Source organism: Bufo gargarizans, chromosome 11, assembly GCF_014858855.1.
Source record: "Bufo gargarizans isolate SCDJY-AF-19 chromosome 11, ASM1485885v1, whole genome shotgun sequence".
Taxonomy (NCBI): domain Eukaryota; kingdom Metazoa; phylum Chordata; class Amphibia; order Anura; family Bufonidae; genus Bufo; species Bufo gargarizans.
Genome location: NC_058090.1, coordinates 80370550 through 80385884, shown reverse-complemented (window position 1 = coordinate 80385884; position 15335 = coordinate 80370550). Strand labels below are relative to the sequence as shown.

The 15335-nt window shown below is 42.4% G+C and overlaps 1 protein-coding gene and 1 long non-coding RNA gene across 2 annotated transcripts in view; both read left to right on the top strand.

Annotated features, from left to right (window-relative positions):
• Window positions 1-149, top strand: part of LOC122921344 (antigen WC1.1-like) — a 108500-nt gene extending 108351 nt beyond the window's left edge. The window contains exon 15 of the mRNA XM_044271321.1: window positions 103-149. Coding sequence (XP_044127256.1) covers window positions 103-149 — 47 coding nt within the window. The remainder of the gene's footprint in view (window positions 1-102) is intronic.
• A 796-nt stretch (window positions 150-945) lies between these two features.
• LOC122921828 lies at window positions 946-15142 on the top strand. Its single transcript, XR_006387066.1, has 3 exons — window positions 946-1016; window positions 10133-10237; window positions 15033-15142. It is a non-coding gene; the product is annotated as an uncharacterized LOC122921828 (long non-coding RNA).
• Window positions 15143-15335: the final 193 nt, after the last annotated feature.

Below are 15335 nucleotides of genomic sequence, written 5' to 3'. Positions count from 1 at the left end.
TTTTTAATGTGATGTGTACTCTAATAAACATTTATATTATTTATCTCTTACATTGTGGTCTGAAGTCATATACATGAAGAGCTTGTACCTTGTCTTCTGCAGTTGACCTCAGTGATCTTGGAGAGAAGCTGGAATACTACTACATCTGAAGAAAGGCTTCATCAAGGTAATAGAGACCAAAGCTTGCCACTTTATCACATGATCTTCTTAGAAGATTTTCAGTAATGACTTACGATGGAGATTCTGTAATGATAATACACTAATCACCTCACAGGAATGTAGACTCCATCCCAAGGCAGGAAGCTGATTATGTAATGATGTTAAAATCAGTTTTCAAATGTGAGGTAGAACAAAGAGCATGAAATAAATATACCTTATGGTAACCAGATGATCATCAAGTCATATTGAAATTTCAGAAAAGGGTTATCTTCATGAGACAACCCCTAAAAGTTACTTTCTGTAACTTTATTAACCAGCTGGTCAGTCTTTCAGGAGCTTCTATGCCAGTGAATGGGAGCAGCTCCAGAGTAAATGGGCCCGGCCATTACTAAGTCTAAAGAGCTACATAGATCCAGTGCTTGTTTCCAGAAGCTCCTGAATAACATCACTGGTGGTGATGATCAGTAGGGGGAGTTCAACCCCCTACTGATCTGATATTAATGTCCTATTCAAAGGATAGGTTATTAATAGTAAAGCTTTACTTTTCTAGAATAAGAACTATTATTACAAACACTGTCAGTAGAGATCCACCATGTAAATTCTAAAAGCGAGGACTGTCCACACCAGATCCTTCCTCAGTGGTGGCTCATTTATAGTCTTGTATAAAATACTAATGAAAAGTCTCAGAATAATGGCAGTCATACAGTAACTATATTCTGTGACTACAGGACATCACTTGTCTCTTCTGCTTATCAGTCTGATTCTTGTGCTGAACCTTTCATTTCTAGGAGATGACAGTGACAGGATTCCTTCATATGATGATGTAGATGTCATACATGATGGAGAACATTTACCAGGTAAGTTTGGTCATCACATTAATCAAAGTGTCTTCCATATTCCTGTATCTACAAGGTTAACCCATTGAAGGCTTTGTTATTTTGCCTTAAGGTCAATTTATATTTGAATCTCCTCTTGGTATTCTGGCAGTCAGAAATGTAGCAATTTTAGGTTGACAAAGTTCCATAAGATTTGTGTTTTGTGGCGATTTCTATGGTGTAGAGACACCTTCTATACTAATATACATATATATATATATATATATATATATATATATATAGTGGGGATTTGCTCTGGTAGGCAGCTTAGCGGACGCAGTATAGAGGAAATCACAAAGTCTTTTAACTAAATAGTTCAGTGTTTATTCACACAAAAGGCAAAACAAAATAACAGTTCGCAGTATTGGTGTATGTTCACACCATGGAAAGTCCGCAGAACGCAAACGTGCACCTGGTTAGCAGTTTTTCATCAGCCATCCACAGCAGGCTTTAGGGGGCCTATTTTACAGCAATGCAGTTCCCAGCTCTTTAGCATGGCACACCCCACCACATGCAGATCCCAAAACCACAGAGTCTCCACAGCTTCACAGTGAAATGGAGGATAATCCACACAGCTGAGACTGCTGGCTGGGTTTTTATATCCCAGCCAAAACCCAACCAGGAGCATGGGGAGAAGCCACCCACCCTGCAATTTGGCTGCTCCCAGTAAGAGCCGGCCCGGATTGGCTCTACATCCATACTAAATAACAAATAGTGTCAGTCAGCACTAACTGTGATCCAGCGCAGAGACCGCATTGAAGCCACAGAAAGACAATAGACCGCCGAGGAAGGCCTTGAAAGGCCGAAACGTCCAGTCACATAATCTAATACCCAGTATTAATTGCGCTTCAGAAATTTTACAGGATCATGAATTCTATGTGATGCAATATGAATAAAATGCCTTAAATTGCAAATGAAGAGCCGTGAGCCGTAATTTTCTATTTGACTAGCTACGACTGACAAGTCCTTGCTGGCACTGGCAACTAGGGTGTGTGGTGCTCTAAGTCCAGCAAGTATTATAGTAGTAGATAAATGAGGGTAATGATTAATAGAGTAAGTCCAGCAACAAAAACCCTTATAAAATAGATAACTAATGTTTATTAAGGAAATGACAAACTAAACTATATAGTTATCCAGGTAGGACCACACTGGGCTAGGTATATCTAGCTCAAGGGTGGGGAAGGTGTCCCTATACTGCTACCCTAGTCTAAGACCTCAGCCCAGGGACGTCCCCTGATGGTGGGGACTCCCTGTCCTCGAGCCTTGCCTCAACTCCTGTCTAGCCCTGACAGGAGGTGAAAGCTGGTGCCGGGGTGGCCTACCGTACGATGACTATCACAATAACAAGATAGAAATAGGTGCCCACTGTATACGACCCTCGTGACGGTAAGCCAGGAGGTACAGGGTACACCAAGTATAATAAAAGCACAAAAGAAGAAACACAAAAACGCACTCTAGTTGTTAGATGAATACTATAGAGTGATGGTGCTCTACCTTTAAGTCAGCACTAACTGCCGATGACACTTAAAATTAACGTCTCTTACCTCACCGAGGCCTGGAATCTCGGTTACACATACCTTCCGTCAACGACGGACTCTTGCGCCTTCCTACAATATATATACAGTTGCAAGAAAAAGTATGTGAACCCTTTGGAATGATATGGATTTCTGCACAAATTGGTCATAAAATGTGATCTGATCTTCATCTAAGTCACAACAATAGACAATCACAGTCTGCTTAAACTAATAGCACACAGAGATAAATGTTACCATGTTTTTATTGAACACACCATGTAAACATTCACAGTGCAGGTGGAAAAAGTATGTGAACCCGTAGACTAATGACATCTCCAAGAGCTAATTGGAATGAGGTGTCAGTCAACTGGAGTCCAATCAATGAGATGAGATTGGAGGTGTTGGTTACAGCTGCCCTGCCCTATAAAAAACACACACCAGTTCTGGGTTTGCTTTTCACAAGAAGCATTGCCTGATGTGAATGATGCCTCGCACAAAAGAGCTCTCAGAAGACCTACAATTAGGAATTGTTGACTTGCATAAAGCTGGAAAGGGTTATAAAAAGTATCTCCAAAAGCCTTGCTGTTCATCAGTCCACGGTAAGACAAATTGTCTGGTCTATAAATGGAGAAAGTTCAGCACTGCTGCTACTCTCCCTAGGAGTGGCCGTCCTGTAAAGATGACTGGAAGAGCACAGAGCAGACTGGTCAATGAGGTGAAGAAGAATCCTAGAATGTCAGCTAAAGACTTAAAAAAGTCTCTGGCATATGCTAACATCCCCGTTAGCGAATCTACAATACGTAAAACACTAAACAAGAATGGATTTCATGGGAGGATACCACAGAGGAAGCCACTGCTGTCCAAAAAAAACATTGCTGCACGTTTACAGTTTGCACAAGAGCACCTGGATGTTCCACAGCAGTACTGGCAAAATATTCTGTGGACAGATGAAACCAAAGTTGAGTTGTTTGGAAGAAACACACAACACTACGTGTGGAGAAAAAGAGGCACAGCACACAAACATCTAAACCTCATCCCAACTGTGAAGTATGGTGGTGGGGGCATCATGGTTTGGGGCTGCTTTGCTACGTCAGGGCCTTGACGGATTGCTATTATCGAAGGAAAAATGAATTCCCAAGTTTTCCAGACATTTTTGCAGGAGAACTTAAAGGGATTCTGTCACCTCGTTTTTGGTTATAGAGATGCGGACATGCACGGCTAGATCGCCGCTAGCATGTCTGCAATATACTGGTCCTATAGCGCTGTGTACTTGTATTTTGTTAATAAAAAGGATTTTAGAGATATGTAAATAAGCCTTGTAAGGCGCCCAAGGGGCTGTACGAACCTTCCTGGAGCCCAGCCACGCCCTCCTGTGAAGGAGCCCAGCACCGCCTATGTAAAGATGTCGTAAACATAAAATTTTCCGTTCGCGAAAGGCTAACATGAATTTCTGCAAATGTTCGCGAGCGGGCGAACCGCCACTGACTTCAATAGGCAGGCGAATTTTAAAACCTACAGGGACTCTTTCTAGCCACAGTAGTGATGGAAAAGTTGTTTCCAGGGGACTAACACCTAGACTGTGGCATGCCGGAGGGAGATCTATGGCAAAACTCCCATGGAAAATTACATAGTTGACGCAGAGTTGGATTTTAATCCATAAAGGGCATAAATCACCTAACAATCCTAATTTTTTTTGAACAACGTGGTTTAAAACATCCAGTGTGTTTATACCATCAGGTATGATGTTGTATCGATCAGGTAGTGTAAGGGTTACGCCCGCTTCACAGACATTGACAGATCAAACTCCCCTTTTAATGCACCGCAAACAACCGCAAACAGTCCATTTGCCCAACCGCAAACTTCCCATTTGCACAAGGTTGGATACCAAGCTAGCCATGTCCCGTTGATGTCATTGAAGGTTTCTTCCTCCACCCAGCCACGTACAACACCAAGGGTCCCGGAAAGGCCAATTGAATAGATTTTTTGAACGGGGAGATGGTTAAAAAAACGCTGGCTCCCTCCCCTTTGTTTGAATCCACGGTCACTGTGTCTGCGCCGTGCAATTTACTATCACACCCGATATGAGTGGTATTTTCTGTAGTACTATTCTCATCAGTGTAATCCCTGTTACGTCCCATATCAGGGATTGCCTTTTGTGAAAAAAAAAAATTAGGCCGGGTACATTCGACTGCCTTCAGTGACAGACCAAACTCTGATACACCAAACTGAATAGATTTTAGGAACTGGGAGATGGAAAAAGCAGCTTGGTCGGTCCTCTTACTCCCAAGTTGGGGTACTGCGCGAGCACGGAGCAATGTGCTGTGACACCCTATACGAGTGGTGTCTTAACTAGTACTATTCCTATCCGGGGACGTGTGTCGAATTGATTAATCATTGTCGAATAAACGTCATCCTGAAATAATTTAGTTCTGAGCTCTGTACTTGCTTTGTATTGGAATTGATTGGATTTTTTTAATTGTCTGCATTATTAATAAACTATTAAGAGACTTTATTATGATTTTTTTATTTTATGTATTAAAAAGCCATACAACTTAAAAAATGAAAAATAATGTTTTTTCTATGAAAAATTATCCAGCCAATCGCTTTTAGTCTGATCATAATGAAGCAATGGCCTTATCTGGGGTGTGGCAACATTGCCAACACACTCATAGAGGTGATAATCGCTTCATTGTGATACGCAAGCCCCTTTACCACAACAAGGTACCAATCACAAAGGGGAATTGACACTTGTATGTGCCTTTTTTTTATTTTGTTTTGCTTTTGCAGCCATAGTGCAGCACCAGAGGCCAGAAAAATTAGGCATGTACACATGCCTGAAAAATCAGGTATTGTTGCAGCCGCTTGATGTTTTCCAGGCAGAAAGGTGACAAACATTGCGGCTTGAACCCTAGTTGGTGGCGGAGAATTCACGAAAGTCATCCGGTATGCAGACATTAAATACAGCAGCGTGGGGACCATTTTGAGGCCAAGGCATGTCATCAGGCCTTTTGTTAGTCAAACGTATCCCCCACTGTCAGTCCCTTCGGGATCCATGCCTCATTCATCCTAATGAAGGTGAGGTAATCAACACTTTTTTGACCGAGGCGACTTCTTTTGTCAGTGACAATGCCTCCTGCTGAACTGAAAGTCCTTTCTGACAGGACACTTGAAGCGGGGCAGGCCAGAAGTTCTATCGCAAACTGGGATAGCTCAGGCCACAGGTCAAGCCTGCACACCCAGTAGTCAAGGGGTTCATCGCTCCTCAGAGTGTCGATATCTGCAGTTAAGGCGAGGTAGTCTGCTACCTGTCGGTCGAGTCGTTCTCTAAGGCTGGATCCCGAAGGGCTGTGGCGATGTGTAGGACTGAAAAAGCTCTGCATGTCCTCCATCAACAACACATCTGTAAAGCGTCCTGTCCTTGCCGCCGTGGTCGTGGTAGGAGGAGGATTACTTTGACCTCTTCCCCAGTTAGATTCCCGTTGTGCTGTGACATCCCCCTTATAAGCTGTGTAAAGCATATTTTTTAGTTTGGTTTTGAACTGCTGCATCCTTTCTGACTTCCGGTAATTTGGTAACATTTCCGCCACTTTCTGCTTATACCGGGGGTCTAGTAGCGTGGCCACCCAGTACAGGTCGTTCTACTTCATCCTTTTTATACGAGGGTCCCTCAACAGACATGACAGCATGAAAGACCCCATTTGCACAAGGTTGGATGCCGAGCTACTCATTTCCCGTTCCTCGTCCTCACTGATGTCATTGACAGTCTGTTCTTCCCCCCCAGCCACGTACAACACCACAGGTCCCAGATAGGAGACAACAACGAGCACCCTGGGATGCCTGCTGTAGTTGGTCTTCGTCCTCCTCAAAGCCACATTCCTCCTCTGACTCCTCTTCCTCATACTCCTCTTCCAGCGTTGCCGCAGATCCGGCAAGCGATGATAAAAAGGCTGTTTCTGGTGATGATGGTGACCACAACTCTTCCTCTTAATGCTCATCTACAGCCTGATCCAGCACTCTTTGCAGGGCACGCTCCAGGAAGAAAACAAATGGGATGAGGTCGCTGATGGTGCCTTCGGTGTGACTGACTAGGTTTGTCACCTCCTCGAAAGGACGCATGAGCGTCCAGTAACGTGGCAAAAAAATTCCCAGTTCCGCAGAGGCTGTCCTAGCACCCCAGTCATACAAATACTCGTTGACGGCTTTTTCTTGTTGGAGCAGGCGGTCGAACATTAGGAGTGTTGAATTCCAACGTGTCGGGCTGTCGCAAATCAAGCGCCTCACTGGCGTTGTTTCGGCGCTGAATGTCTGAAAAGTGTGCCATGGCCGTGTAGGAACGCCTGAAATGGCCACACACCTTCCTGGCCTGCTTGATGATGTCCTGTAAGCCTGGGTACTTAGACACAAAGCATTGTACGATGAGAGTCAACACATGTGCCATGCACAGCACATGTGACAACTTGCCCAAATTCAATGCCGCCAACAAATTGCTTCCATTGTCACACACCACTTTGTCGATCTCCAGTTGGTGCGGGGTCAACCACTGATCCACCTGTGCGTTCAGGGTGGACAGGAGTGCTGGTCCGGTGTTGCTCTCTGCTTTCAGGCAAGTCAACCCCAAGACAGTGTGACACTGTCGTATCCGGGATGTGGAATAGCCCCTGGGGAGCTGGGGGGATTCAGTTGATGTGCAGCCAGACACCGCAGCAGAAGAGGACTCAGCCGAGGAGGTTATGGAAGAGGATGGAGTAGGAGGAGTAGAGGAGGTGGCAGTAGGCCTGCCTGCAAGTCGTGGTGGTGTCACCAACTCCGCTGCAGAGCCACGCATTCCATGCTTGGCAGCCGTCAGCAGGTTGACCCAATGCGCAGTGTAGGTGATATACCTGCCCTGACCGTGCTTTGCAGACCAGGTATCAGTGGTCAGATGGACCCTTGCCCCAACACTGTATATGCCAGAGATGCTATGACTTCCTTTTCAAATCACTGAGTAGAGGTTTGGGATTGCCTTTTTTGAAAAAAAAAATTGTCCTGGGTACCTTTCACTGTGGTGTCCCAATAGCGACAAATCTTTTGAAGGCCTCAGACTCCACCAGCTGGTATGGTAAAAGCTGGTGGGCTAAGAGTTCCGTCAAGCCAGCTGTCAGACGCCGGGCAAGGGGGTGACTCTGTGACATTGGCTTCTTACGCTCAAACATTTCCTTTACAAACACCTGACTGTGGGTAGATGAGATGGAACTGCTGAAGGTGAGAGGCGGAGTGGCGGGTGGTTGAGAGGGGGCAAGGAGGACAGCAGTGGTTGACGTGGCTGAAGATTCTGGACCAGTAGGAGGATGGTGGCTTTGAGCTTGTGTGCTGCTTCTACTCGTCATCATGTGTTGATTCCATAGCCGTTTGTGATGTGAGATCATGTGCCTTCGCAAAGCAGTTGTACCTAGGTGGGTGTTGGATTTCCCTCGACTCAGTTTCTTTTGGCACAGGTTGCAAATGGCATCGCTGTTGTCAGAGGCAGACACACGAAAAAAATGCCACACTGCTGAGCTTTGCAATGACGGGATTCTGGTGGTGGAAACAGCATGCGTTGATTGGGGTGCTGTCTGGCTGACCCCGGGTGCCGATACATGCTGTCTGACTGTGCCGCTAGCTCCTTGCGACGACCTCCCCCTGCTTCCAACTCGTCTCCTCCTTCTCTCTGTCTCCCCTTCTGAACTTTACCCCTCTTCTTCTGCTCTTCGAGCAGGCACCCACGTGGCATCCACGGACACATCGTCATCATCAACCACTTCACTTGTATCTGACACCTCGGCAAAGGAAGCAGCAGCGGGTACAACATCATCATCATCACACTGTACGTCCATGTGTGTAATGCTGCCTGAATGAATTTTTTTATCTGCAAGGTATTTGAGTGAATGACACCCTGTAACGGTATGAGTGGAGGCCTAGCCAGTGGCCACAATACAGTCTGTGGGCCTGACACACACGGGCTTGCAAATGTGATTATATCACAGAAAAATATTAAATATAATTTTTTTTTATCTGCAAGGTATTTTCTGTCACACCCTGTATGAATGGTGTGCACACAGTGCTGTCTGTGACTGAGCCTGCAACCTCTCACACACGGGCAGCCAGGCAACTGCAATATATGTTATATAGGTATGAAATTTACCTCTGAGATTCATGATAACGCTATCACGTTTCTGGATCTCAAACTGTCGCTGGACCCTGATGGCCACATCCAATCCGAGATACATCGGAAACCCACAGCGATGAACAACTTGTTACAGTGGAGTAGTTATCACCCGAGACCACTCAGAAAGGGGATACCTGTAGGTCAGTATATTAGAGCCCGCAGGAACTGTTCGGAGGACGCCAGCTTTATTAATGAATGTAACACTTTATATGATCGGTTTCGAGCAAGGGAATACCCTAAAAAGGTTTTGCACAAGGCATTTGCCAGGGCAAGTAAGACCAATCGGACGGAACTACTTAATGCTGTACCCAAGCCATCTGGACCACATGTGGTCAGATGTATTGGTACATTTGATGCACAAAACAACCAAGTGTTCAGAAATTAGAAAAAACATTGGCATGTCCTGTGGGCAGACAATGATTTAAGGACTGTCATTAGGCAGAATCCCAGTGTCACCCATCGCCGAGGGAGAAACTTGAAGGATGTTTTGGTCCACAGTTTCTACCGCTCCACACCACGACAAACCACCTGGCTAACATCTAAGCTGGTGGGTACTTACCCGTGTGGCGACTGTTTTCTGCCCCCTTGTGAGAAAGTGTCGCTCTTTTACCAACCCTGTAGATGGAAAAGAATATCATATAAGACAATATATAAATTGTAAAACCAAAGGCATAATATACAGTATGCCATCCAATGCTCGTCCCAAGATTTACGTTGGAAAGACGTCACAGGAGTTTAGGAGAAAGATCTGCCAGCACATCAGTAGTATTAATACCAAGGCAGACACCTCCATCTCTAGACATGTAAGAGCCTGCCATAATGGAGATCACAAGGTGCTCAAATTCTGGGGAATTTTCAAAAAAAACCTAGGAGTCAGAAAAGGTGATATCGACACTATTCTTTTGAAAGAAAAAACAAAATGGATTTACCGTCTTGATAGCCTTAATCCAAAAGGGCTTAATGAGGGATTTGCCTTCACCTCTTTCCTCTGATAATGAGGAAGAGGTGTTTTGAAAAGTGGGAATAATCGTGTATTCTATACATTTCACGTTCATCAATTTCCCCATCTCCCAAGTGTCAGTTGACACCAATACATTTACAGCCAAAATTCTTGAGAACCTTAGACACTGGCTCATATACCAATGGAACATCACAGCATATGCTTGACCTACTATTCCATCAGATTGGGAGAATAAGACCCCCATTATCAGGATCTGTGGGGGCCCAGCCGTAAAACCCCAGCAATCAGGTTATATTTAATTATGTTTTCAGTTTGTCCAGGATTTTGATATTGATGGCCTACTGTATCTTCATGATAATCCAATAATATCACATCGGCTTATACCAATAGAGTAATATTCATGAAACAAGTGAGTACTATCACCGGTGTATTATTTTAGGTTTCCCTCTGGAGGAAAATACTTCAGAATATGGTTATGATGACACTGGATTATCCTATGAGAACCTCGACAAGGACAACCCAACAACTGTAACTGAGAGACATGGTAAAGAGTTACCAAAATCATTCAGTATCATTGTATTTCATTCACTTTAACCTAATTTTCTTACCCTTTTCCCTTTGAATGGATTTAAAAGTATATTGGGATTTGTATAATTTGTATAAGAAGCAGAAAAGTTAAATTCTGGATATAATAAGATTAGTACTACTTAGTGTAAGTTCTAACTGGAACCAATTTTCTTTTAATTGTGTCAGTGCATCTACATGAAAACTGAAGCGACTTTACAGGTCTTGCTAAAAATTGCCCTTTTAGTTAGTTTCAACAGCTCTTATGCAGACATATGTTTCCATGGTAACAGACCACAATCAAACCCTGTGTAGTCGGATCCTGCCATCATATTACCTATCCGTATTTTACTTCAGGAACAGACTATACTGGATTAGTTGTAGTCTGTTACTATAGATTGACATAGACCTGCATGGGAGCTGTTGAAAGAAAAAAAAATAAAAAATATTATATATATATATATATATATATATATATCTATATATACACATACACACACACATTTTTATTATAAGATATAAAATTGCTTAATTGTCTTTATTTTCAATGATTCATCACAATAAAATAGATTAAAATGTTAAAGGCGCTATAGTAGTCTACACTTACAAGGAGGAACTTAGAATACTGGAAACGTATTTTAATACTACAAGCAAGAAATGAGCTGATCTTTAACAGTACACATTTAATTACAGCATCTACGAGAAGTTACAAAAATGTTAGTTGGCATCCAGGGCACCAAATAGACATGTCCCACCTAAAACGGCCAGTTAGACCTGGGCCATTCCATAGGCATATACAATGGTATCAAGTGAAAAAATGAGTTCTAAACAACCAAACCACTAAACGCTACCACATTGTCTGCACTGAGTGGGGTATAAACTGGTATCTTGTACAAAGCCTGTGCAATTTACTATATACTGTATTTCAAAAATATCATGTAGTCCCCTCCCCAAACCCCATAAAGGGGAACCTGGCCTTTTAATAACTTTGTAATGTCTAAAATTGTCCCCACAGAAACAGCTTCACATCACTTCATGGGCTGTGTCTGGTATCGGGCTCCTTCTCATTCAAATGAATAAGACCAAACAGCGATATCAAACACCATTCATGGACAGATGCTGCACGGTTTTTAGGGAAGCACAAGAAAACCTTTTTTTTTTATACTGGAGAAAAAACTGTAATAACATTTACTGTGGTTTTGTACCCAGGAGAAGAACATGGATATGATGATGTGGATAGTGGTTGATTTGTCTCTGTCTTTGAAACCGGATGGAGAATTCAGCGCACTTGATAAAGAGCAGACATCTTTGAGAGGCTTTTACTAGAGATGAGCAAATTGATTCTAAATGATACAGATTCATTATGAATTTCCCCAAAATTCTACTTGCATACAAATTAGCCGTTTTGGAGGAATCGCACAAAATGGCAGCCGGCATTTTACATTTCAAATTCAGTACAGTAGCGAGGGAAATAGGGCAGGGAAGGGAAGTGTTAAGTAAAGTAAATGTTTTTTCAAAGGTTTTAATTTTTTTAAAGTAGTAAAAACATAAAAACTACACAAGTTTGGTATTGCCATAATCAAACTGACCCATAGAGCAAGGTTGTTGTGTAACTTTTAGTTCATATTGAACATGATAATTAGCGTTGAGCGAATCAAAGTTGATTAAGTTGAATCCCGCACAGTCTCTTGCCCGGTGCTAGGGAAAGTTATTAGGACTTTATTAGAAAAATATTAGTTTTCAGCAGTTCAGGGACAGCACTGAGATAATGCAGGGAGACTTTGTCTATAGTCGTGGCCAAAAGTTTTGAGAATCACATAAATATTGGAAATTGGAAAAGTTTCTGCTTAAGTTTTTATAATATAAATTTGCATATACTCCAGAATGTTATTAAGAGTGATCAGATGAATTGCATAGTCCTTCTTTGCCATGAAAATTAACTTCATCCCAAAAAAACCTTTCCACTGCATTTTATTGCTGTCATTAAAGGACCTGCTGAGATCATTTCAGTAATCGTCTTGTTAACTCAGGTGAGAATGTTGACGAGCACAAGGCTGGAGATCATTATCTCAGGCTGATTAGGTTAAAATGGCAGACTTGACCTGTTAAAAGGAGGGTGATGCTTGAAATCATTGTTCTTCCATTGTTAACCATGGTGACCTGCAAAGAAACGCGTGCAGCCATCATTGCGTTGCATAAAAATGGCTTCACAGGCAAGGATATTGTGGCTACTAAGATTGCACCGCAATCAACAATTTATAGTATCATCAAGAACTTCAAGGAAAGAGGTTCAATTCTTGTTAAGAAGGCTTCAGGGCGTCCAAGAAAGTCCAGAAAGCGCCAGGATAGTCTCCTTAAGAGGATTCAGCTGCAGGATCGGAGTGCCACCAGTGCAGAGCTTGCTCAGGAATGGCAGCAGGAAGATGTGAGCGCATCTGCACGCACAGTGAGGCGAAGACTTTTGGAAGATGGCCTGGTGTCAAGAAGGACAGCAAAGAAGCCACTTCTCTCCAAAAAAAACATTAGGGACAGATTGATCTTCTGCAGAAAATATGTTGAATGGACTGCTGAGGACTAGGGCAAAGTCATATTCTCCGATGAAGCCTCTTTCCGATTGTTTGGGGCATCAGGAAAAAGGCTTGTCCGGAGAAGAAAAGGTGAGCGCTACCATCAGTCCTGTGTCATGCCAACAGTAAAGCATCCTGAGACCATTCATGTGTGGGGTTGCTTCTCATCCAAGGGAGTGGGCTCACTCACAATTTTGCCCAAAAACACAGCCATGAATAAAAAATGGTACCAAAACACCCTCCAACAGCAACTTCTTCCAACAATCCAACAACAGTTTGGTGAAGAACAATGCATTTTCCAGCACGATGGAGCACCGTGCCATAAGGCAAAGGTGATAACTAAGTGGCTCGGGGACCAAAACGTTTATATTTTGGGTCCATGGCCTGGAAACTCCCCAGATCTTAATCCCATTGAGAACTTGTGGTCAATCCTCAAGAGGCGGGTGGACAAACAAAAACCCACTAATTCTGACAAACTCCAAGAAGTGATTATGAAAGAATGGGTTGCTATCAGTCAGGAATTGGCCCAGAAGTTGATTGAGAGCATGCCCAGTCGAATTGCAGAGGTCCTGAAAAAGAAGGGCCAACACTGCAAATACTCTTTGCATAAATGTCATGTAATTGTCGATAAAAGCCTTTGAAACGTATGAAGTGCGTGTAATTATATTTCACTACATCACAGAAACAACTGAAACAAAGATCTAAAAGCAGTTTAGCAGCAAACTTTGCGAAAACTAATATTTGTGTCATTCTCGAAATTTTTGGCCACAACTGTACACTATAGGGAGAGTGCAGGATCCAATAGAAGAGTGTATAATAATAGAGGAGTTATTCTATTACACCTTGCTGCGCGAATTGGGATTACAAAGTGTTCTAATACTACTGATTTTAGGTTGTTTGCATTCTTTTATACATAATTCCAGTAAACCATGAATCTGTAATTGGGGTAAAATTGCGTTCTAATACTACTGATTTTGGGGTGTTCACGTTATTTTATACATAAATAAATGTTAATCCTTGATTCTGCAATTGGGGTGAAATTGTGGCCTGATACTACTGATTGTTTCCATTGTGTTTCCGTTTCGGTTCTGTTTTTCCATTCCATTTTTGTTTGGCATATACAGTATACAGTAATTACATAGAAAAAATTGGGCTGGGCATAACATTTTCAATAGATGGTTCTGCAAAAAAAAGGAACGGATACAGAAGATATAGGATGCCCTTCCGTATGTGTTCTGTTTTTTTGCGGTCCCATTGACTTGAATGGAGCCACGGAACGTGATTTTCGGGTAATAATAGGACATGTTATATCTTTCAACGGAACGGAAAAACGGAAATGCAGAAATGGAATGCATACAGAGTACATAAAGTTTTTTTTGCAGAACCATTAAAAATGAATTGTTCCGTATACGGATTGTATACGGAACACAAAAAACGGCCCCTAAACAGAAAAAAAAACGGTCGTGTGAAAGAGGCCTAAGGCTGAGTTCACACTTGAGTTATTTGGACATTAACGGGGCCGAAACTGACCAAATAAGTGAAGTGTGCAGTGACTCTAAGAGCGACGCCTGTCATCTGCGTGTCATACGGACTCACAGTATAATTTCACTCCCACAGTAGACTCCCTATGCGTGTTACTGCGAGGCACAGTGTTCTACACCACTATAAAGACTCTCTGCAGCCAGGAAATAGCTGATTTATAACTCGCTCCATCACAAATTAATTCAGATCAAATAAAAAAATTAAAAATGGGAAAATTTGGCAAAGCGTCCAAATCAAATTTTTTAAAATTTCGTTCATATCTAGTCATAATAACAAAATCTAAATTGTCTTGGTGGAATAATGTTGTTTTATTTTATTTTTTACCAATTTCACCTGACAAAAAAAACTTTTCCGCTTTCCAATGCAAGATATGGTAAATTAAAAATGGTACCACAAAAAATACAACTTGTCCTGCCAAAATATTTGAACTGAAAAATTAAAAATGTTGTGTATCTTAGAAGGCGGGGAGGAAGAAACGTAAAATACCTGGGGTTAATGGCTTAAAAAGCTTTGATTTCCCACAAGAATCAATGTCACTTCCCTCCATGGGCTGTGTCTGGTATCACAACCTTTTCCATGCATGTGAACTTTTGGACAGAGGCTAAAATAATTTTGGGGAACACAAACACTTTGAATAATATCATCTTCCTGTAACTTTGTAACTAGGAGAAGAACATGGATATGACGATGTGGATCTTAATGATTTGACTCATCCTTTGAACCCTAAAGAAACACTCGGAGCACATGATAGCAAAGACGAGTTGGGACACTCTTGGGAAGGTTTGTACTTGTACACTTATGATGAAGATGTTCTATTAGTGAAATAGTCACAGTAGGATATTTAACACACAAACACTGGTGTGCACTCGACATATAATACTGGTAAGCACTTGTTCACATCTGTGTTGGAAGGTCCACTTGGGGCCTCCATCATAAGGATAGAACCTATTACCAAGAAGGCTGGCCTCA